The sequence below is a fragment of the Marmota marmota genome, unplaced genomic scaffold (genome assembly GCF_001458135.2).
Source record: "Marmota marmota marmota unplaced genomic scaffold, marMar, whole genome shotgun sequence".
NCBI classification, from domain to species: Eukaryota; Metazoa; Chordata; class Mammalia; order Rodentia; family Sciuridae; genus Marmota; species Marmota marmota.
The window spans coordinates 29,318,241-29,343,567 of NW_026000240.1; the positions used below are offsets into that span (position 1 = coordinate 29,318,241).

Below are 25,327 nucleotides of genomic sequence, written 5' to 3' on the forward strand. Positions count from 1 at the left end.
GAAAGTAGTGGGGGGAGAGAAAGAATTAGGGTGCACTTTTTGGTTTAGTAGCTTAGTTCATAAGTGAAGATGGTCCCCAACTGAGGAAAATTCAGTGTAACAACTTCAAATTTACCATGGTATGAAAACATACCCATACACTCTTCAATAAATGATAGGAGATATTCAACACTTTAATATATCATAGGCTTTATGTTTGGTGATTTTGCCCATTTGTAGGCTCATGGAAGTATTCTAAACTATGGGATTTAGTAGGTTAGGTGGATTAAATGCATTTTTTTTTACCTATTGTGCTTTCAATGTATGATGTATTTGTCAGAATGTAACCCCATGGGAAGTCAAGAAGCAACTGTATCTACTTCTCAGAATCTTTTTTTTTCCCTCCTGAAAAAATGGGGACAGAATAATTGATCTGCTAGGTTAATGTTAGGGAATAGATTAGGTTTATAATTCAAGAGGGCAGAGTGTCTGTCTCTCCTCATCTCCAGTACCCCCATTATAATGAAAGTACTGAATAAAAATAATTTTAAAAACAGTAACAGAAAAAACTTGAACAAGGAGAGAACATATGGAAGATCTCAAGTCCATGGTAGGATAGGAAGTAGTTATGGGATATTGATGGATGAAGTGGAGGGGAAGGGGCAATTTCTCAGATGCTGGTACCCTACCTACCATGGTAGGCATCTCTGAAGCTAGGCACAGCCCCCCAGAGAGGGGACAGGTATAGAATCAGGGGTCATAGTGCAGGACAGCACATTGCCCCAGGGCAGACTCCAGACACCCTCCCTTCATGATCCGAGGAACTATCACTAGTGTGGGTACTTCTGTCCAGGAGGGAAGGCCTGCCCCTCTCGCTCCCAGCTTGTTGCCACAAAATGAAGAGATCTGATCACAATAAAAATCCAGGACTATTAAAGCTGGGAGCAGTGGGGGAGAAACAGAGGTGCAAGTCTAAGTGAGCTCATTTCTCTTCTCTAGTAGCAAGCACTCTAAAGTGACAAGTCAAGAAGTTGCACAAGTATATTTGGGGATGTGTGGGTGTAATTAACAGAAAAACTAAAACTACAAAAAAAAAAAAAAAAAAAAACAACCCACAGAAGTGATTGTCCCTGAGCTATGACACTGGTGGTGGGCTGGAGCTGAGTGCAGTCCTGCCATGCTAAGCCCTGCTTGACTTTCTGAACATGTGCAGCAAGTATTACACTTATACAAGGTAAATTAAAAAATTAAAAGTGAGAAGAAGAAATGTAAATAGATTTTAATTTCACAGGTGGGACCCAACTGGCTATGGAAAGGAATTCCTAAATGCAAATTGCTGCCCTGGGGTATCAGCATTGCTAGGAAGCTCTCCTTCCAAAGAGATGTGTTCCTGTCCATCTGGGGTGGAGCCAGCTCTGGGTCTGGGGTGGAGCCAGCTCTGGCTCAGTGAGAAGAGGGACAGATGGTCTCCAAGACCAGATTTTGACTCCTAGAGGTCAACAGAGCTAAAGCTAAGCAAATGTCACCTCCAATGTCCCCTCTGTCATATAGAGAGCTGCAGAGTGGCCTTCAGCACAGTCCTGAGTGATTCCTGCATCCTTGTGGATGTGAGAGAAAGGTCTTCTTCTTCTATTTTTCGCCCCCTCCTTTCTTCTCTCCTTCCTTCCTTCCCTCCCTCCCTCCCTTTGGAAAAGCTGTTCTGTTTGGGAAAACAATTACCACCTAGGGCAAGAAGCAGTTGTTCCCAACTGGGAGGTCACTGGCTGTGTGACAGTCCCATCTCCTGCTCCTAAGGACTTTCCTTCCCCTGCCTGGGCTCCCTCATCATATGGAATCGCCTCAGTGAAGTCACATCACAGGGGTCAGAAGGAATCAGGTGAACTTTCTAGAGTTGTGTCTCCCCTGAGGTTTGTGTCGACAAAATCAGAGTTGGCTGACAGCAGAGTCAGTCATTGACCAGGTGGTCACCGTGCCATTACTGAACTTAAGAATTCCTCTCCAGTGTCCCTGTGACCATGGTGAGATGCCTCTGTGGTTTAATGTGGGTTAGATCATAGTTCCAATGTTCAGTTGGGAAAAGCCAGTTGTGAGCATGTAGATGGAGAGGAACCGTGTATCAGCTGTACTGTGGCCTTTTCCCATACTCCCTGGCTGTGGCGGTGTCCCTTCTTGTCCTCATGCTTTATTTTTTATGGTCATCTTACATCAGTGCAGTTCCACCTCTGCACCTTCAGTTGGTGTCTCCGCATCTCTTCAGCCGTCCTTAGCTCTTTGGCACAGGTGGTAAGAGGTCCCCTCTTTATTAGAAGAAAGATCTTCATGGCCACTCCAGTTTCTCTGATTCCTCTCTTTCTCTCCACACTCCCTCTCTGGGCTTGTTAGAATTAGAGGGAGGATGGGGCTGTGAGCATGACCTTCGCATTTAGACACCTGAGAGAATCAGTCCCACTCCACCCTGTAAAAATGTTGTTGCCCCAGTATGAGATTTCTCTGCCAGCTTCCTTCTACAAGATGTGCCTTAAGTGGCATGTTAATTTTAACACGCACGCATGCATGCACGCACACACCCCTCGTGTAAACTTGGGTGTTTAAATTAGCACTCACACACTAACCTAGATATTTACATGGGTCTTGAACCTTTCAAAGTAGGCCCCTTGAACAAACAAGCTTACTCCAGTGACGTTGCCAATGTTCATAACTTAAAAAAAATGTTTGTGGAATTCATATAAAGCGTCAGAAGATTAAATACCTTTGTGGTTACAAATTGTTTTTTGAAACAGTCTTTCTTCAGTCAATATCATTGAGGTTTCATTTGCATATAATAAAATGCATAGATTTTATCTTTTTATTTTTTTAAAATTGCTTTTATTTTTTAAATACATGACAGCAGAATGCATCACAATTCTTATTACACATATAGAACACAATTTTTCATATCTCTGAATATAAAGGAAGTTTGAGTTTGGATGAGTGTAAACTATACCTATATAAATGCCACCATTATAAAAATATAGATTATTCCCTCCACACCAGAAAGTTCCTTGGGCAAGTTGCAATTCTTCAACCTTTTATTTTGAGTTAGAAATATCCAAAAGTGATTTAGAATTGAACCAAGTTAAGTGTGTTGGGGATAAAACTGGCAAATGCTCTTCTGTGCCTTGGGAATTGTGTGATTTATGGAATGAAGCTGCATCATAGGGGACGTTTTTAAATGATGGAGGACAGATCATTGAGAATCTGAGCCTCGCAGGTGGCTTTTCTGATGGCTGAGTCCTGTGAGTGTGGGTCAACAGAATACTCTAAAGATGCTTGCCCACTTGAGAAGGACTGAGCCCCCATCATGAACCAGGTACTGCTCCAAGCACTGGGAATTTTTTGTCCTAAGAAGCATCTGTCATCTTTCCTCCATGAAGTCAATATGCCGATGGGGGCCAGAGGTGGATAAAGGAGAAATCAAATGCATGATGTAATCTTAGGAAGCAATAAATGCCCAGAAAAAGAAAGTAGAACGAGGAGATAGAAAATGATAGTGTGCTATTTTAAAGAAGGTAAGGCAACCCACGTAACACACCATTTGTTTTCCTTTTGCAAGGAAATCACAGGCTGGGTTAGGGTTGTGGCTCAGTGGTAGAGCACTTGCCTCACATGTGTGAGGCACTGGGTTCAATTCTCAGCACCACATATAAATAAATGAATAAAATAAAGTCCATCAACAACTAAAAAGAAAAAAGAAAGAAATCGCAGGATCCAAATAAGCTACTTCTAAATGGGACATATTATCTTTCCCTAAAGTAAATTCTGCAGAGTTCTAGTATCCATAATACGAGGCGAAGAGCGGTGGTGGTTGGGGCGGGTAGGGGTTACGTAGTTCAAGAAGTATGGGGAACCTGGGTGTTGTGGCTCAAGTCTGTGGTCCTTGCTACTAGGCAGAATCGCTTGCTTCAATCCAGGAGATTGACCAGCCTCGCCAACATACAATACCTTGGTTTAAAAAAAAAAAAAAATACAGGGTGTGGGTTGGGGGGGGGAATTGGATTAAGCAAATTTAAGCAGGTCTTTGCTTAAGGAATTTCAGAGCCTTTAAAATGTAAATATTCAGGAGGAAGGACGGTAGTGTGCAATGTTTTCCAAATTCTTTTCTTCAGGGAATCCTTTTGAGCTGGAAAGTCTGGAGCAACTGGTGCTCTATGTTAACACACTGTTGAGAGTTGTGCCCCCAGAGTTCTCATGCAGCAGGAAAACTGAAAGCTACAGAGAAGTTGAATTGCTTGGGGAGCAAGAAGAGAGAGTAGAGTCAGCTTAACTTACTGAATCTCCCTCCGCGTGGACCAGGCTGAGCACCAGGTGCCTTAAACTCATCCTCTGGTGATGGCTCCATAACTCAGGTGTTACTGCTCCCACTTACAAGTGGGAGAAAATGCTGCTCAGAGTGATCAGATTAGTAGCCAAAGGTCATGCATTCCTGTGAGCCAGGATCTGAAACTCCAAAGTCCAAACCATCAAAAATCAGAGCACTGTATTGCCTGAGTGACAGTGTAGGTGATCTGAAACCCTTTTTCTGCTTTCTCCAATCCATCTACATTAATACTTTGAAACCTATGTCCTTGAGGGATGGGTTTCTATCTCTTCTACCCCATGTTGAGTGTTCCTTACTCTATTTACGGCTGGCCATATAGTGGGTATTTGATTTGAGCAGCCTGGGTCATGGTCCCATGATCTAATCCACATTACACAGTTTTTGAGGTCAAATGATTGTGACCTTGAAGGGCCCTGGCCAGAAAGTTCTGTTGAACCATCCATCTACTGCTGTCTCATTTCCAGGCATTCCTCCCCCCACCCATAGTCATATATCTGATCTCTGTGTCTACACCTGGGGTCCACATCCACTCCAGCACCTCTGCTAGGCCACCCATGAGGTACACAGACTTGACAGAGCTGTAGTGACCCACAGTTGGAGATGCGGTTGGCCTGTAAGGGGGTTGGAGGTGAGTGGGGAGGAAAGATGTCAGCTGATTCTTGCTGGAGTCTTCCACCTAGCAGCTTGGGGAATTTCTGTACTTACAGGAAATTTTTAAAATCTATCTTTCAGGAAAAAATATGAGATAGATATTCTCTCACACTATTCCCATCTTCCTCTCATGAGACTGCTGAGGAAGCGAGTAGAGATTAGTAACTGCTGTTAATTCATTACTAAACTGGATGGAAGGAGAATGGTCTTTTCTGAGCTCAGTGCTCAGAAACTCGAGTGCTCCAAAGCTGATCTCATCTCCACAGAAGCTCTTCTTCCATGGTCCTGTGTCCAGCATAGCTTTGCCTCTTTCTGGCCGTCATGGTAGAAACTCAATCACCTCTCTTCCTCCACCGGGAATCAGTGTCAATTCAGCCTCTGCAGGAGGCCCTGATCTGCCCTCCCTACATGACCACTGCCCTGGCGAGGCCTTGGATCCAGCCATCATTGTCTTTCCTCTGCTGTTATGATGGTCCTCACTCCTCTGCTGGATGCCACATGCTGAGTCTTCATGTGCCTCTGTGAAGTCAGCAACAGGATGCTTAGGATTGTCAGAAGCAACCTCGAACTTGTCACACAACTGACAAGTTGTGCTGGGTACGGGGGTTCCTGAAAGCCAGGGGGAGCAATCCAGATAACAAAAGGGAAGATAATTCTGCACAGACTGTGAGCAAAGGCACAGTGTGTGTGCTCTGGGGACCTTTGAGAGTAGAACCTTGATGGTGTCCAAGGAGCAAAGTGGATAGCAGGTGTTGCTGGTCTCCAAAGCTGCCTGCCAAAGCAACCCAAAGCTTAGGGCTTCAATCAGTGACAGCTCTTGGTTTCCTGGCAACCTACAATGGGTACAGGGCTCAGTAGGGGTAGCTCATTTCTGTTTTAATTGGCATCAGAAGCTGAGACTGGAATCATCTGAAGGCTCATTCAGTCATATGTCTGACAGTGAACTCTGACCAAGAGCTGAAATCTTAGCCGGAGTTGTCAGTTGAACACCAACTGTGGGCTCCCCACAAGTAAGGAAGATGGGGCTTCCCAACAGTGTCTGAGTTCTAAGGATCCTAAGAGAGAATGGGCCATGCATTCTCTACCTGTGTTTAGGACCAAGCCTCAGAAGTTACATAGCTCTACTCTGCTTCATTCTCCTCATTAGAAGCAAGTAGCCAGGTGGCGCATACTCAAAGAGACAGAACATATACCCTGCCTCTTTATGGCATGTCATTGGCACGTTATAAGAGGTGCATGTGGATGGGAGATATTGGTGTGGCCATCTTTGCAAAAAAATGATCAACCTCAGCAGGGGACAGAACCAAAGAGGTAGGCAGGCAGGGGATTTTTTATTTTTGGTACCAGGGATAGGACCCAGCAGTGCTCAATACTGAACCACATCCCCAGCCCTTTTTAAAAATTATTTTTATTTTGAGGCAGGGTCTCACTAAGTTGTTTAGGGCCTTGTTAAGTTGCCGAGGCTGGCTTTGAACCTGCAATCCTCCTGCCTCAGCTTCTGGAGTCTCTGGGCATTGGTTTTCATTCACAAGAACTGGGAGCCAGTGAGACATGTTGATTTGGGTGTGACCTGCTCTTATTTGCTCTTGAGAAAGCTCTCCTGGGGTGGTTTGGTGGAAGATTTGGAGGGGTCAGACAGGAGGCGTGTGAGAGGTATTGCAGTAATCCAGGGGAGAGGTGGTGAGGGCCTGAGCCAAGGCATGAACCTGGACATGAGAGAGGGGCCAAATACGAGAGACCCCCAAGAAGAAATCGTAGCTTCTTGCCATGGGGCGGATGTTAGGGGGATGAAAACCAATGCTCTTGGCAGATATGGTGGCCCACACCTGTAATCCCAGGGACTCTGGAAGCTGAGGCAGGAGGATGGCAGGTTTCAAAGCCAACCTCAGCAACTTCACAAGGTCCTAAATGTGTCCAGGGGATTCTTGGGAAGCTGAGTGAAGGTGATGGGAAATGAAGGAAAAAGAGTAGAGGTCTGTGGGGGAAGGCCATGAGTCCATCTGGCAAGTCATTAGTCTGAGGAGCCCGAGAACCTAAGGTGGAGCTGTCCAACAGATAGTAAGTGGACCTGAGTACAGAGCTCTGGGGATAGTTCTGGAATGAAAACTGAGATTTTTGAGTACCATCATTCTAGTGGCAAATGGCATTGCAGAAAGGGTCCATGTCCAGAGAAGGAGACTACAGAGTTTGGGGGGCATTAACCTTTAGGGGATGGCTAGAGGAGAAGGACCTGGCAAGGAATTAAAGATCAGATTGTCTCTTTCCCAAGTCTTTCCTGGACCAGAGAATTGAATGTGCTTGGTGCCCTGTGCCTGTGGAAAATGATCAGACTAACAAATATCATCACCATCACCATCACCTCTCATCAACACCACCTTCCCATCACCATCACCATCACCTTAACCTCCCCTCCCTCTCACCATCACCTTCACCTTCACCTTCACCATCACCATCACCTTCACCTTCACCACCAGCATCACCATCACCTCCTCATCACCATCACCATCACCTTCACCTTCACCACCAGCATCACCATCACCTCCTCATCACCATCACCATCACCTTCACCTTCACCACCAGCATCACCATCACCTCCTCATCACCATCACCTTCACCTTCACCTTCACCACCAGCATCACCATCACCTCCTCATCACCATCACCATCACCTTCACCTTCACCACCAGCATCACCATCACCTCCTCATCACCATCACCTTCACCTTCACCTTCACCACCAGCATCACCATCACCTCCTCATCACCATCACCATCACCTTCACCTTCACCACCAGCATCACCATCACCTCCTCATCACCATCACCTTCACCTTCACCTTCACCACCAGCATCACCATCACCTCCTCATCACCATCACCATCACCTTCACCTTCACCACCAGCATCACCATCACCTCCTCATCACCATCACCTTCACCTTCACCTTCACCACCAGCATCACCATCACCTCCTCATCACCATCACCATCACCTTCACCTTCACCACCAGCATCACCATCACCTCCTCATCACCATCACCTTCACCTTCACCTTCACCACCAGCATCACCATCAACTCCTCATCACCATCACCTTCACCTTCACATTCACCATCACCATCAACTCCTCATCACCATCACCTTCACCTTCACCTTCACCACCAGCATCACCATCAACTCCTCATCACCATCACCTTCACCTTCACCTTCACTACCAGCATCACCATCACCTCCTCATCACCTTCACCTTCACCTTCACCACCAGCATCACCATCACCTCCTCATCACCATCACCATCACCTTCACATTCACCACCAGCATCACCATCACCTCCTCATCACCATCACCTTCACCTTCACATTCACCACCAGCATCACTTTCTCTTCCCCATCACCATGACCATGTCACTTTCCCATTACTACCACCACCACCTCCACTGCTGCAGGGCCTAGCCTTGGGTCCTCATAGAGGAATGCTTATCTTGCTCATTGTGCAGCAGGGAAGTCCCAACTTAGAACGCTATGTTTTGGGACAAAGTGCTGTCAGAACACTGGTAAGCACAATTTCCTTGTTCCTTTGACAAGAAGTCATTCCCCTGTTGGTGCAGGGTCGGGCTACGTGGCAGTTTCTGGACTCTTGGTGCCTTGACTTCCGTAAGATGATATGTATGTATCACGTCTGGCCTATCATGACTGTTATGCGTAACCTGGCACATACCTGCTATAAAAGCCATTCTTGCTGCACAATAAAACAGATGCTGTTCTCTGAAACCATCTCCGCAGTGGTTCCTCCATGCCCCTGAGCTCCCCACATTTGATGTTGGAGCATTAAGCGCCTCAGCACTTCGCCATCATCAGCATTTGCTATTTTTCCATAATCTGTTCTGGGTTCTTGTCTTTCCTTTTGCCTACAGTGGCAGCTCCTATAGATTATGGGTTTTTTGCTTTTCACTTTCTAATCCTCCACACATCACCTTCTGCACAGATAGTCAGAGCCAGGACTTGCCCTCTAGTCCAGTGATTGTAACACATATTGCAACAATCATAATGACACTCCACCCTTCCCTGGAGCAAAAGCATGGCCCAGAAGGGTACCTTCCACTGACCACTTAGGAACTGAGACTTCTGGCCTAGAACCCATTCATGTCTGGCCCAATAGCTGAGAACCCAGGAGGGTCTGGACTGTTAGAAATACTGGGTGTCATGAGAAATCAGACACATACTTGGAAGTAGCTCGGCAAGGCAAAATTTACTTCTGCAGAAGGGTGTGCTACTGAACAAAGTCTGGCAAGCAAACACCTGCTTTTAATCTATAACATAGCACTGCCCCTTGCTGTGATAGGAGAGACTCAGGGTTACAATCTAAGAGATTGGCTAATTTTAAAACTGGGGAAGGCAAAGGGAAGGGTTATAGTTACAATTGGATACAGGTTTGGAAGCTCAAAATGGCTAGTTGGGTTATTTAAAGAAATCCATAGGCCATGGTGCTATTGTGTAACTTTCCATTCTGATCTATTTCCCCTCTGGCTGCCTTTCTTACATCCCAATTTTACATTTAAGGATAAATACTATATTCTGAAAATGGACCACCAGAGTTTCTATGTCTTAGCCTGGAGCTAAGAATGCCCTCAAACCCCTCGCCCACCTGCCTGATTTACATCTGTCCCCAGGAACCATGGAATTCACATTTACTCAGTACTTGCAGGACAAGGTACATGGGATGCAATGGGATACAGTGACAAATGGCCTCAGTCCCTTCCCTAAGACCTTGATCATCCTTCCAGAAAGGAACAACTACAACCATAGATACCCCGGTAAGGGGCCAAGATAGGCCTAACAAGAAGCCATAACAAGCTTGGTGAGGATGTGAATGGGACAGTCATTCAAACTGGGTGGTACATCATGGCGCCTTATTGAAGACATTAGAGGTGGTCCTTGGAGACTGGGTATTGGGGACGGAGGACAGGTCAGGAGAAGTGGATCTGGAAATTGTACATGCTCCTGGGAGTGAGCTGAATTAGATGGGGTCGGGGGGCTGCAGCTTTAGACCTCACAGGGCACAGGAGGACGTCAGCCCGGCAGCCCATGGGGCATTGGGGACAACTCAAGGTGGTGAATGCCCTAGATGTTGGGATGATAAGTCGAGCCTTTCCCTTGGGGATGCCTTTCTTGTGGAGTGAGATATGCTATAATGATGGAGGCATTTCACCCTCAGGACCACCCTATGAACTAAATGTCCCCGTATAACAGACGTGGAAACAGAGGCCTGCCCACCGGGCCTCACCCGGAGGCCCCAGCATGGAAGGCTGAGTGGGTGCCAGGCCTCTCTGTGTGCAGGCCTCACGGGCCGTTCTTTGTCTGCTCCCCACAGGTGTTCGTGCTCTGCCACGGCCTCCTGCAGCTCTGCCAGCTCCTGTACAGTGCCTACTTCAAGAGCAGCCTCACCACCATCGAGAAACGCTTTGGGCTCTCCAGTTCTTCCTCGGGTCTCATTTCCAGTTTGAACGAAGTAAGTAGGAGATACCGGGCCATCAGCTCCCACTTGTACACCACCCTGATCACAGGAAGCAGGAGGAGCAGAATAGGGGATTGTGGGCTGGGGGCTGGAGGCTGGGGTATACCTAGGGCTCAGGCCTCTCTCTGTATCAGGACACAGAAGGTACCCTCCTAAAGTTGGCCTTTGACTTAATACCCTGGCATGTGTTGGCCTCACTCATGACAGACAGCAAGGAAAACAAGTCTCTGACATTTGTGTCACCACAATCCTATCTGCCCTTTGGCACTGGCACATAGTGACTGAATAGCCCACAGGCCTCTTTCCTACTGAGTCTGGACCCTGCCCTTGAATCCTTCTCGGCACAGTGTTCTGGTTTCCCAACACCCCTCTACTAATCAGAACCAGAGCTGGCACGGAAGGCGAATACTCTTTTCCAGCTCAGCCCCCCAAACTGGCCAATCTATCATCTGCCATGGCTGTTTTCACCCATATTGTCTCTGAGCTTGGAAGAAAAGTGTGGGTGCAGGAACAATTAGAGTTTTCAAGAGGCAGGGAGTAGCTGGCTGGGATACAATACAGGGTCTGTTTAAGACAGCAGGCTGGTGAGGCGCATTAGGGTGTCATATTGCCCCAGAGCTATCATTCATTCAACCCAGATGAAAATGTCTTAACCACTAAATCTCCCCTTCCCCAAACTGCAAGAATCTGACTCCACATCATGGCCATGGGTACAACTCCAAACAAATACCACCAAAGTATTCGTTGTAAAGAGTTCATTCTTCAGTCCTAGTGTATATGTCTGTGTGTGTGTGTCCATGTGTCTAAGTAAAATTGTGTGTTGCTGTGTGTCTGTGTGTACTTGTGTGCATCTGTTATTTCTGTATATATTGGTGTTTGTGTGTGTCTGTATATGTGTGTGACTATTCAAGTATCTGTGTATATATTTGTGTGTGTGACTGTGTATGTCTATGTGTATCTATATCTATGGGTGTCTGAGGATTTATGTGTAACTATGTGTCTATTTGTGCATGACAGTGTGTATGATTGTGTGTATGTCTACATCTGTGTCTGGGAGTCATGATTTATGTGTGACTGTGTGTATCTGTACCTGTATGTTTTCATGTCTTATGCGTGACTATGTGTCTGTGTGTATATTTGTGTGTGATTGTGTGTGCGTCTCTGCGTATCTGTGAGTAACTAGAGATTTGTGTGGAACTATGTGTGTGTCCTGTGGGTGCCCACATCTGTGAGTTCTGAGGATTTGTGTATGACTAGGTGTGTGTCTTTGTGTATGTTTGTGAGGCCTGGTGGTTGTGAGAAGAATTCAACCTGGTGCAGGGGACAGGAAGGCCATCTGTGCTGTGGCCTGTGTGGTCTCAGCCTCAGAAACCTTCTTGGAGCAGACCGTGAAGTAAGTGAAGGGGCACTGGATAGGCATGAAGTTGAGGGGCAGTAGGAGGGGCTCCTTGAACAAGAGCCACGGGAGTCTTGGCTCTGGGAAGCAGCGGCTCCTCTTGTGTCCTCTACCAGCCAGGGCTGTGGAACCAAGGTGAACAGGAGCCCAGAGCCCCTGGCCCTTAACGCCTGTCACTAGAGCTGTGGGGGCTCTTGGGCTTGAGACACAGCAGAGCAGGACGTGCTACTAATAGGCTTTGTGACAGCTCGAGGTGGCTTCCCAGCTCCTCTTGGAGCTGTCCCAGGGGCACTCCAGGGCTGGAGGCTGAGGCCTGAGGCCTTAGGCCCTCTTCTTGGCATGCAAAGCTGCAATTTCAGGAATTTTCTAGAAGGGAAGAGTACTTCTTTCAAAGGGACTGTGCTGCTGAAGATGAGTTTGACAGCAAGGTCCTAAGCCAGCATCAGCCATAACACCTGAGGAGGTGCGCCCCGGGAGAGACCAGAGGACTTGTGCCGCCTGGTGGCCACCACTTGTCCATTCTCCCTGGGTCCTCTTTGGGGCCTTCGCCCACTGTCACACAGGCCTTTTCAAGTCAGCTCAGTTAGCATAGCCAAAATGGCCTGACAATTGATTATTCTATGGAAAACGATGGGGAAGCAAGAAGGAAAGACAGGACATCCAAGAAGCCAAGAATAAAGCGCTCTTTCCAGAGGCAGATTTCAGAATGTTCTGGAACTCCTCCCCCCTGCAGGGGCTGGAGCAGCTTCTGCTGAGGCTGCCTCCTCATGCACCCTCACATCCTCCTCTGAGTATCACAGCCTCGTACTCTTGGCTGTGCTATAAGCTCCACACAGCGCATCCTCTTCTTAATGAGGCTCCATGTGCCCGTTAGTGCCTTCACTGGCTCAGCTCATATTAATGGGCACCAACTATGTGTCAGGCCTCATGTTGGGAGGTAGGAATGAACAGAGAGACAAAAATCGAAAGATTAATGTAATCTCTAGTTACAAAGATAAAGCATCTGGTAGATAAGATTATTATAAGTGAAGAAAAATCGTTGAGGCCAGGTGCAGTGGCTCAGGCCTGTAATTCCAGCGCCTCAGGAGGCTGAGGTAGGAGGATCTCGAGTTCAAAGCCAGCTTCAGCAACTTAGCAAGGCCCTAAGCAACTCAGTGAGACCCTGGCTCTAAATAAAATACAAAATGGTGCTGGGGATGTGGCTCAATGGTTGAGTGCCTCTGAATTCAATCCCTGGTACCCCTTCCCCCCCAAAAAAGATAGTTGTGGGATCAAAGTGGCAGATAAGAGGGGGGCTTACAGCACTTGTCCCACAAGAAGCCAACGACTCTAATGAAGCCTGGACACTTCAAAGGCAGGCCTAGTTCAAGCCACTTCCTGACCTCGTTATCCTAGGCATGGTATTAATATCCTTCTGTCATTAGTATGATGAGAGTTGTTGTGTGGTTACATGAGCTAATGCTTGCTGCTCGGTTGTCATTCTGTCTACCAAAGTCCTTGGCTCCTTTTGTTAGATCCTGATTGGGTGTTTAGTTGGGGAACACGTACTTTTCCTAGGAGTCAATCAGAATTGGAGACTCACTTAGATTTTGCCCCAAAAGATTGGTCCTGTGATGGTTGATGTTTAGCCTGGGGCTCTTCGTGTCTTCGGAGAATGACTTCCCTAGCGCTGGTCTGGAAGGCGGAGGCTGGGATGGGTTTTGGACAGAAGGGAAAGCTGAGACTGCGCATGTGTGGCTGCGGGGTCAGGGTGGGGGAAGGCTTTCAGGACTGGTTGGGGGATCTCTGCTGGGGCTCCTGGCTGGAGTTGGAGGAGCCTCTTCCCTCTCCAGTCTTCCGGGTGAGGTGTGGTCAGGTCTCCTACGAGGTGGGTAAGGATGGGATCTGTGGCTCATCCAGTCCTTCCGTTCCTCTGCAGATCAGCAATGCCATCCTCATCATCTTCGTCAGCTACTTTGGCAGCCGGGTGCACCGTCCACGACTGATCGGCATTGGGGGTCTCCTCCTGGCTGCTGGTGCCTTCGTCCTCACCCTGCCACACTTCCTCTCAGAGCCCTACCAGTACACCTCGGTCAGCGTCGGTGAGTGGCCTCTGACCCCTGCCTCACAGGGAGGAGGAACGGGGGTCTACTGGAGGGGTGGTGGTGGATACCACGGGGGCCATGAAAAGGTTTGCAAATCTTATGTCCAATAAAGAACTTGTATTCAGAGTTTGGAATGAACTAACTCTCAAATTCAACCATCAGAAAACAAATAACCTGGGGTTGTGGCTCAGCAGTAGAGCGCTCCCCTAGCCCTCGCTAGGTTGGATCCTCAGCACCACATAAAAATAAATAAATAAGATAAAGGTATTTTATCCAAACTACAACTAAATGTACACATATTTAGTATATATATATAAAACACAACAAATAACCCAATTTAAAAATGGGCAGAGGGCTTGAACCAGAGTTTTCTTGACTTTAATTGTTTGGTTTCTCCATAATGCACATCTGAAGCTCAGGACACACTAAAGTATGTAGATATAGATTTTTTTTCCCCTAGATACATTGAGTATTTGTTCCAAGCCCTGTTTGTTGAGGATGGAGCATGCAGCCCCCGCCCCCTTCATATGACTCCTGAGGCTCCATGCCAGAAATGACCCAAACTTCACATGCTTGAGGACACTTGTGAACAGTGCCCATGATAATAATTGGAGGAAATAGGGTCCAAGCACCAATCATAATGAGACATGTCATTTCTTGATATTTAATGGCACTTCCTGACATTTGAACATGTGTCCATCATTCTTTAGATGATATTGCATTTCTACAGTGCATGCATTTGTTCCCCTGGACACTAGTGAAGAGCAGAGAAAAGGTATAAGTTAAGGATTCACAGATGTCCAGTGACTTCCCCTAAGGACCAATTGGTTAAGAAGAGAGAGAGAGAGAGAGAGGCTTAGGTCTCTTGACCCTTGAAGAAATGCCCCTTCTGGGATCTGCGCCTCTCCTTGGTGAGATATCCGGGGCAGGATGAGATGGGTAGAGTTTGCATGATTCATAAGCATTGTATTAAATGGTACTAAATTTGCCCAGGAACTGATCCCTTTTTAAAAAGTTATTCTATTTTCATATGAAAAAATTCAAAGCATTGCAAAGTAAATAATGTGACACATATCTATGTATTGACCATCAAGATTTAGTGGTTTTCCTTCAGAACTTAAAAAAAAAATAACTGTATTAAGATTTACTTCACATGGCATATAATTCATCCATTTTAAGTGCCTAATTTAATTAATTTTGATATACTACATTATTTTTTCTAAACTTTGATAAGATGAACATAATATAAAATTTGCTGTCTTAACCATTCAGTGTTGTTAAACACATTCTAAATGTTGTCCAAGCACCACTGAAAATATTTCCAAAATATTTTCGTGGCTCCAAATAAAAATTCTGTATCCATAAGCAATATCTCTCCACTCCCATCCCCAGAGCCTGGTCACCTCTCATCCAGTTGCTGCCTCTATGCATTTGTCAAGTCTAGATATTTCAGGTAAAAGGGGAGTCATACAATACTTATCCTTTGTGCCTATCTTATTTCATTTAGCATCATGTTTTCAAGATTTATCCATGTGGTAGAATAGATCAGATTTATTCCATCATGATTGAGTATATTTTGTTGATGTATGACACATTTTGTTTATGCAGTTATCTGTTGATAGACACTTGGTATTTTTTGGTCAGCTTTTTCACCACTGTGACCAAAAGACCTCACAAGAACAACTTAGAGGAGGACAAGTTTATTTTGGCTCATGGTTTCAGAGGTCTCAGTCCATAGATGGCAGAATTTATTGCTCTGGGCCCAAGGCAGGATTTCATGGCGGAAGGTTGTGGTAGAAGACATGGATCCAGAAAGCAGAGAGAGATCCGCTCACCAGGGACAAAACATAACCCCCAAAAGCACACCCCCAGTGACCTACCTTCTCTAGCCATACCCTCCTGCCTACTGTTATCGCCCAGTTAATCCATCAGTGGATTAATCACAAAGATTAGGCTATACCTCATAATCTAATTATTCCACCTCTGAAAATTCTTGCACTGTCTCACACATGCACTTTTGGAAGACATCTCATATGTAAACCATAACACTGGGGTTGTCAGACACCTCCTTTTAAAAAGGAAGTTAGCTGTTCCCTTCCTCCCTCGCCTCTCCCCCATGGCTAGCTGCTGGCCTGTAGCTGGTGTTCTTAAGCCACTGCTGATCTGTGTACCTACTATTCCCCCTTCTAGTGTCCTACTTCTTTAGACCTGGTTTTCTTCCCTACTGGCTTATTAGTTACCTTACATTTAAATTTTTTAATAAATTTATTATGCAAGAAAATTGACTTTTTTTGCTGGAGGAAGACTACACGTCTATAAATTTCAACATATTTATAGATTCAAGTAACAATCACCATAGTCAGGGTCCCTCCCTACCAGTTCCATTGCCCTCCCCCCAAAATTCCATTCTGCTATTCCTTTATACTCACTCTCCCCAGACCTATAACCCCTATTCTGCTTCTATCATTTCAGATTTATGGCTTTGAGAATATCATGTAAATGGTATTACACCCAGCATGTAACCTTTGAAATTCATCCCAGTTGATCCATGTATCAACAGTTCCCTCCTTTTTATTCCTGACATACTTTGCATGGATGTTCCTCAGTTTATCCACTCACCTACTGAAAGACACTTGGAGTGTGTCCAGTTTGTAGCCATTATTAACAGAGTTGTTATAAATCTTTGTGTACAGGTTTTTGTAGGACTGTATGTTTATGAGGTGAAACATTGTTTCCTGTGCTGTTTGTTATCCAGATGTCATCTTTGGTGAATTGTTTATTCAAGCCTTCAACCCATTGTTAAATGCGATTTTTTTTTATTGTTGATTTTGAGAGTTTGTTATAAATTATGGCTACTTCTTTACTGGATATGAGATTTGCAGATATTTTCCGTATGTCCTTGGCTTTTCCTTTATATCCTTTTAATAGTATCATTTGTAGAACAAAAGTTTTAAATTTTGATGAAGTCCAATTTATCTTTTTTCTAAATTTTACTTTATGACTTGTGCCTGGGGTGCTGCCTTTAAGAACTCTGCCAACATCAGGACTCAACATGTTTTCTAAAGGTGTTCCAGTTTTACATTTACATTTAGATCTGTGATCAATTCTCATTTAAATTTTTATAGCATTTCTTTTTTTTAGTTTTCCTTTTAGTGTATGTCAAATTGTATCAACACTATTTGTTGAAAAATCCTCTTTCCTATATAAAATTATTTTTGGACCATTATCAAAAACAAATTGAGTTGAGCCAGGGACACAGATCAGTAGCAGAGCACTTGCCTCCCATGCACAAAGTCCTGGATTTCATACACAGCAATGCCCCCCAAAAGGATCATATTCATGTGGGTCAGTTTCTGTATTTTCTATTCCACGTTATTGATCCATGTGTCTATCTTCTCCAATATTACAAGGTCTTTCTTACTGATGTTTCATGGTACATCTCCAACTTTGTTATTTTTCAAAATTGTTTTACCTATTTTAATTCATTTGTCTGTCCATATACATTTTAAAATTAGTTCATCTGTACTTAAAAGAAAAATCCTTCTGGAATTTTTATTATATTTCCAGATCAATTTGAGGACAATTAGCATGCTTATTATGTCAAGTCTACTTACCTGTGAACACAATATACTTCACCATTTTTCTTAACTTTAACATTGACCTTGATTTAGCAAACTCCAAAGTTGATCTATTCTTCAAGAGAACAAGATAAGAATCCTAGGATATTTTGATGCCCCTTTCCTCTCCCATATTATGGCTGAATAGCATTTTAGTTCCATCTGCATTTAATCTCCATAGTGGTCATTAGTATTTTTATTATATTGTTACATATAAATAAGTTGAAGTTTATTTATATTTACCCACAAGTTCGCCAGGTTTTTTTTGTTCAGCATTGCTTTTTGTATTTCACCCTTCCTGCTGATTCAATTCCCTTTCTCCTGAGTATGTCCTTTGATGCTTCTTTCAAGTAGGCCCATGAGTGAGAAAAATCTCCTTTTGACTTAAAACGAGCCAATTTTATCTTTGTTCTTGAATTATAGTTTAGCTACAAACTATATAACTGTATATTAAATAAATACAAACTTTTAAATTAATGGTTATTTCTTCTGAGTGCTTTGAAGATAACATACCTACCTGTCTTTTGGCATTTCTTGATGGTGTTGGGACTGCTAATTATCATTCCTTTTTAGGTATGCCATATTTTCTATCTAGTTGTATTTAAGAGTTTTTGTCTTTTCTTTGTTGTTCTGCATGTCTACCATAAGGTATCTGAGTATGGGTTTATTTTTATTCATCTATTTGGAAGTTCATGGTGCTGTTTTTCTGGAGATTAGGCTTGAAGATTAAGGTGTGTTTTTTTTTTAATTCTGAAAAATGCTAAGCCAAAAATGCTCCTAATGTCACACCTTTTTTTTTTTTTTCCTGTCCTTTCTTTAAATTCCTTCTACAAATGTATGCTGGTCATTTAACTTCTGGCCTTATTGTCCTTTGATCTCTCTTATATACTTTTCAGTGCTTTGTTCACCTGCACTGCATCCTGGGTGATTGCCTTCAAGCAGGTCTTTCTGATTCTTTAGCCTCTCTTTAGCTTTCTTAGTGTCAAGTCTGTCCTTTACATTGTGAATTTAAATAACTCTCTCTATTTGGCTAGTTTCTCAGAGTTCTTATGATGGTTTTGCAAATCTTTCTGCCCTGATTTCATGATTTCTTGGTGTTTTCCTTATGATTTCTATTTTTTCTTTAATGTTTTCAATTATTTTAAATATGTTTATTTTATGGTCATCTTTTTCCAGTTTTGCTACTGGCTCAAGTTTGAGGAATGTTAATCCTCCTGCTGATTAGTGTCTGCTTGCTCTTGTTCATGGCAAACCATCTCTTTGTATGGTCTACAATGTTTGACCATGGAGCCATTTACAGTGGCATTTTTTTTTTCCCCCTCTGAAGAAATTGTTTGTGGCCAGGGTTGGGAAATAGCTCTACAGAGTGGCTCTGTGCCTGTGTGTGCATTTCCTCAGCACCCCAGGAACATTGTGCTTTGGAGTTCATGTTATGTGACTTCGTTAGCTTGGGGAAAATTTGCACTTGTTTTAAGGGAAGTAGGGAGGAGGAAGTAGCCATGGTTTGACGATGAACAGCAGTGAGATGCCCAGTCTGCAAATGCTCATCCTTAGTCCCCTGGAGTGGAGTTAAACGTGTCTGGGGATGAGTGAGCCACTCAGGGATGTGCTGAGGGAATAACTGATTCTGGTTTGCTTAAATACAAAGTTCTTTTAGATGTAAGGCTGGGGTTGTGGCTCAGTGGTAGAGTGCTTGTCTAGCACATGCAAGGCACTGGGTTTGATCCCCAGCACCACATAAAAATAAAAAATAAAAATAAACAAAATAGAGATATTGTGTCCATCTACAACTAACAATATTTTTTTTTAAAATTCAGATGTATAGAACATGTTCAAGAAATGAATCACTTGGAAGGATAGATGGGATTCCTCTGTGCGTTTTGAGACCTATGCTGGAGGGAGATAGGTGGCTGGAATGGGAAAAGAATGGAGCAGAGACAGGGATGTCTCATGACAAAAGGTCTGATGCATTCTGGTCTTGAAAAATCTTTTCTCCACCTCTCCGTAAATCACTAGTGCACTAATCATTTCCCTTAAGAACATTCTGGTCTTGGGTCTATTTGGACTGTTTCAAGGCTGAGTCCTTCTTCCAGTGAGCAGAGAACGACAGAACTGAGCCCATGGCTCTTGCCCCATGAGTACTTCCACCCCCTCCGTCTGGACAAGGAGTTGGAGGCCAGCTCTCGAGGAGAGTCAGGACAGGACTTTCCCCAGAGCAAGAAGACAGGGCTAATGAAATTAGCCAAGGAGCCTGGAGCACTGGGGCCAGGCCGAGGGGAGGCTTCCTGCCAGACACCACAAACCCGTAGCCTGCTCAGCCTCACAGACTGGGCTCCCCGCGGCCTAGGCCCAGATCCCAGTGGTCTTTGCTTTGCAGAGCAGCCATGGGAAGATGGTTAGAGAGGGGCCCCTCTCTGTTCCTTGTTAGTGACGGTCAGTTGGTTTGGGTTTAGCTCACCCAAATACCTCCAGCTCAGAAGAAAACATTCTGCCAGTTCAGCCTCAACCTCAGTGGTCTTAGCCAAAATCATCCGAGAGAGGACGGGAAGTGGGTGTGAGAAGGGCCACAGCTTCTCTTGCAGGGTGGCAGGGGGTGTCCACAGGCCAGGAGAGTGGACTGTTGCTCACTGTTGCTCTTTTTGTGCAAATTCTAATTGCAAGAAGGGGGCACATCAGTCTTGCTCGCCAGGGCTGGGGTCAGAGCAACAGCTGGAAATGCTCAGGGCTGGGCTACCTTCAGAGCATCTTCCTGGTTCCAAGTGCTAGGAATGAGCAGGACTCTGGCCCAGAAAGCACATCTGTGGGATCTAGGTGGGGCTGTGCACTGGGTGCCAGCGTGCATCATATGTGCAAATGAAAAATATTCATCAAAATTCCCCTTCGTGGGAAAAGTCTGACATGTGACTCTTACTTCAAATGTATTCTTATGGGAACTTTAGTTTTGAATTGTGTGAGTTCATCAAAAATAAGCACATTTCATTAAAATGCAACACCCTGAACGTTGGTGCGAGTCTGAACTGGCTTCTGGAGCTGGGCTTTGAGATTCCCTGATGGTGTGGCTTTGGGCCACTACCCCGCTTCCTTCTTGCTGAGTCTCACTCAGTCCCTCCCTGTAAGATCCCTTAGGACTGCAAAGTTGCACATTTACGCGCTTCGCCAGTGGCTGGCACAGGCATAATCGTGAATGGGTGGCTCTTGTTCCTGGTGGTGGGGACAATCCATGTGTGCCGTTTGGATAAGTTAGTAACTGCTCAGGATCCCAAATGAGAAAGCGCCCTGCTTCCTGGGAAGAGCTGAGTACAATAGTCCTAGCCCTGGGATTGGGGGCATCTGAAGGGGGCTTCTCTCTGATCCTCTGCTCTGGTCTGGAGGAAGGCCCTTCTCTGGGCATGGTCGCTGCTGCATCCTCATATGTGAAGCCATGGGATTTCTTTGTGCTCTTTTGCTCGATGCCCAGATTCTCAGGTTGGTGCAGTCTGGTGATGTTTGTTGGTAGAGCAAAAACAGGACATTCTAGTCCTCGCTCAGCCACACTCACTTTCCAACTCTCCTTAGAGGAGTTACTTTGCCTTTCTCAGTCTATTTCCTTGCCTGTAAAATGGGAACAATAATATCTTCGCTTTCACTATGATCTGAGAGTAAAATTAAAATGAGCTGGGTGTGGTGGCACACACCTTCATCCCAGTGGCTTGGGAGGCTGAGGCAGGAGGATGGAAAGTTCAAAGCCAACCTCAGCAACTTAATGAGACCCTAAGCAACTTAGCAAGACCCTGTCTCAGAATAAAATATAAGGGCTGAAGATGTGGCTCCATACTTAAGCACCCCTGGGTTCAATCCTTAGTACCAAATAAATATATGAAACGAAGTAACATATGTGAAGTGCCTGGCTCATATTAGCTCTCCAGCACATTTCCATGTGCCAGCCCTTGTGGTATTTGAATTCTGTTCTGCATAAGTAATGGCCCACAGACCTACTATATGTGCTTACCACTGATTTCTTCCCCCTTGGAACAAAGCTGCCCCAGAAAGAAACATGGGAAATGAAGTCTAACTCCGTGTTTTAGGAAAAGAAATTAAAGAAGGGCTGAGCATTTCGGGAATCAAGGAGACCTTTAACTACTAATTGCTAATTTTAAAAAAGCCACGCAGACATTTATGGATGTTTAGATTTTCTAAATGTCAGTGGGGTCCGGAAATGTGCCCTGGCGCCTTTCTGAGAGAGACTGGCTACCCAGCCAAAGCCTCCAAGCCCACTCCTGGAAGGCACAGAAAGGTTTTCATAGGCGGGCAACAAGCCAGCAGGAGACCAGTTCTCCCAGGAGATAAGAGAAGGGTCTTCGGAAACCAGCGTCTGGCGGGAGTAGGTGTAACCTGTGAAAGATCCCAAGGCCAAGTCCAGAGGGAAGTCCACCCCCACAGACAATGGATGCTACAAGCAGGAAGCTTCCTCCCCCTCCCTCCCCCCAGGTGCAGCAGGAAGAGGGAGTGGGGATTGTATTTTTGGAGCAGCCAAGAAAAGAAAAAGAAGAGTCACTTTCTAGTTCTTTATTCATGAAGCTGCCAGTCCCCATGCTGTGGTCACCCATCCCAAGGCTGTCCCTGGGAAGAAGCCTGGTGGGAAGGCCTTGGGATCCTGAGTGACAATGTCACTTCCTTGGTGAACAGCACACAGCCCCCAGCCCCCAAAGCAGAATCCATTCCCTAAACCTTGTGAGCCATACAGGGTCCTTGAGCTGAGGGAACATGGCTCTGGGAAATTTCAGGGGGTGAAACCCACCTGCAGGGTGAAATGAATATATTAGTAAGTCCCAGAGGAAAGTGCAGGGCACCTCCTAAGCTGGGCAGTGTGAGTGCTTTGCTGGTACACAGGTGTGTGATGAGCGGGGCGTTTCTACAGGTAGGAAGCTGAACGTGGTGGTGATGGTGGTGGTGGGTGGGTGGTGTCCATGAGATGCCAGGATGGGTGGACATGCACAGGATGGGCTGGGGAGATGGCTGGGGGTGCGTGGAGGTGAGGCCTATGTGAGGGGGAGCGGGAAGCCAGTCCGCTGCAGGATGAGCAGGTGGGTGGTCAGCGTGGGAGTTGTCCAACCCGACCAGCTGGATCTATTTAACCTGAAATGGAAGAGAAAATAAACAAGAAGGAAAAAAAATCACAAGACACATGGGTGTTATTAATTCAGCTGAAAGAAAAATAGCCCTGAACAGATGAGCAGAACAAAACCTAATGAGATTTGATATGGAACATTTTTTTTAAAAATGCATGGTGAAGGAAAGGGTAGAAATAAACGTGGAAAAGTGATAGAAAACAGGAGGCAGCTATGTTGAACATCAAAGGCGAAAAAGTAAGTCCTCGAGGGCTGGATGGAGACCCCGCTCCTCTCCATGGTAGTGAAATAGCAGCCTCTCCACAGCCCAGGGCAGTTGATCTAGTTGACTTTCCCTCACACTCTTTGAATGTCTGTTTTTCTGACAAGTCACAGCCTCTCTCAGCTGGCTTGATCTCCTGGGTCTGAGGCACAGTCCTAGGGGACCCTGAGCCTCACTCCCTTCCTTTTTTCTGGTCCCCCAGGTGTGTCTACCTGATTTTCTTGCTCAGGAATGAGGCAGGAAGGCAGGCCTGCTTCAGGTCAAGGGTCTTGGAGCCAAGCTACGGCCCTCTCCTCCAGCAAGAGTCGCTTCTCAGGGAAGGCTGGTGGGTCTTGTGTCATGGGCCCAGCTAAGGTAGTGAGAGGGTCTCCTTGGGAGCCAGCATCCAGGGTGGAAAGGGGGACAGCTTACTATTCTGGTGCGTTTCCCCTCTTCTTGGCCTGGGGCCCTGGGGGAGAAGAGGTCTCAGCAGGGGAGCACCTGCCTGGACAAGACCTCTGTTTGGATCTGTTTCATGCATGATATGTCTCCAAATACTCTGATTTCAGAAAGATTTTACTGGCTGATGTGTTTAAAGACCACTGAATCAGACCAGGAGTCGACATTTCCGGTAAAGTGCCACCAAGAATGCTGGGTAGTAAATATTTCAGGCTTGCCCACCACGAGGTCTCTGAAACTCCTCAGCAGTGCCTTGGTGGCACGAAAGTTTCCCCTGACCGTAGTGAAACAAATGGTCTAGATGTGTTCCCACAAAACATTTGGGCACAAACAGGCTGGGGACCAAGGTTAGCCCATAGTCATAGTTTGCCAACCACTAGACCAGACAGTGCTCAAGATTAGGTGGGTCCGCTGCAGCTGCTGGGCAGCCAGAGCCAAAACCGAAAGGTGAAGGACCCGCCAGCCTGGATCACAGAGACAAGTTCCCCTTTTCCCCCCAAGTGTGAACTCCTTTTCTTAGGTGTCCCTGAATTCTCTCTCCTAACATACTCCATGGGTTCTGGGTCGGCCTCCTAGAACCATCCAGAACAAGCCCAGCAGCCTACAGCTACAACAGCCATCCTATGGTCCAGAGTTTTTTGTTTATTTGCTTCTTTCTTTCTTTTTGCAGTACCTGTGGCCCTGTGCATGCTTGGCAAGTGTTCTACCACTGAGCTACATCCCCCAGCCCCTTCGATTTTTTTCTTCTGAGACCCCGTCTTGCTAAGTTGCCTAGACTGGCACTGAACCCGTGATGCTCTTGTCTCAGCCTCCCCAGTCGTCAGGATCACAGGCATGCGCCCCTGCACCCAGCAAGTTGGTGCTGCCTTGGCTTCACTTCCTTCTCTCATCCTTATGGAATGAGGCTTCAGGCCCTTAGGGACCAGGCTGCAGGGAAATGGTGCCCTCAGGGTGGCCTCCCTGGGAAGAAGACAGAGTCCTAATGCAGACTGAAATTAGGAACATGTGATCAAGAGGACCAGGGACTTGTCCCCACAAACGCTTCCAATTGCTGACTAGATGACTTCTTTGAAGTTAAAGTAAGGCTTTGTATTTTACCCCCGTAAGAGTCATACTCTTTGCTTGGAGCCCCCCCCCCATTTTTTAGTGGTGCATTATAATTATACATAATAGTGGGATTCATTATGCCTGATCATACATGCAGATAACATAATTTTCTCAATCTCATTGCCCCGTACCTCCCCTTTCCCTCCCTTCCTCCCTCCCTCCCTCCCGATGATCCCCTTCCTCTACTCTATTGGTCTTCCTTCTATGTTTGTATGATCTGCCCCCTGTCCACCTTTTTTATTATATATATATTTCTTGGGTCCTTTTTTTTAAAATTTGTTTGTCCCACCCACTAGCTTCCTCATTAGAGAGAAAACATTTCACTGTTGACTTTCTGAGTCTAGCTTATTTTACTTAGCATGATGTTCTCTGATTCCATCCACTTACCTGCAAATGACACGATTTCATTCTTAATGGTGGAGTTAAACTCTCTTGTGTACACACACCACATTTTCTTTATCCGTTGACAGGTGCCAAGGCTGGTTCCTTAGCTGGACTCTATAAACATAGGTGCTGCTATAAACATTTGTATGCCTTCATCACTGTAATGTGCTGATTTTGGTTCTCTGGGGTAAATACCAAGGAGTGGGATAGCTGGCTCACAGGGCCGCTCCATACTAGGCGCACTGTGTAAAAGTAGGGCCACTCCACACTAGGTGCACTGTGAGCAGTTCTCCCCTGAGGACTCTGCAGCCACGTGTCCCCATCTTGTCTAGCAGGGATATCATGACAGGCTTTGTCAACAGGCTTCCTTCTGTCAATAAACACCATGTTATGGCTTCCTGCTGGTTTGGGAGCCCCACGAACAGAGGAAATGGGGGT

General features: G+C 45.7%; 1 protein-coding gene across 2 annotated transcripts in view; it reads left to right on the forward strand.

Annotated features, from left to right (window-relative positions):
- Slco2a1 (solute carrier organic anion transporter family member 2A1) overlaps positions 1-25,327 on the forward strand; it is an 85,476-nt gene that overhangs the window by 29,452 nt on the left and 30,697 nt on the right. For both annotated transcript variants that reach the window (XM_015487038.2, XM_048794393.1), the window contains exons 3-4: positions 10,350-10,487; positions 13,808-13,970. In XM_015487038.2, the coding sequence (XP_015342524.1) occupies positions 10,350-10,487; positions 13,808-13,970 (301 nt within the window). The remainder of the gene's footprint in view (positions 1-10,349; positions 10,488-13,807; positions 13,971-25,327) is intronic.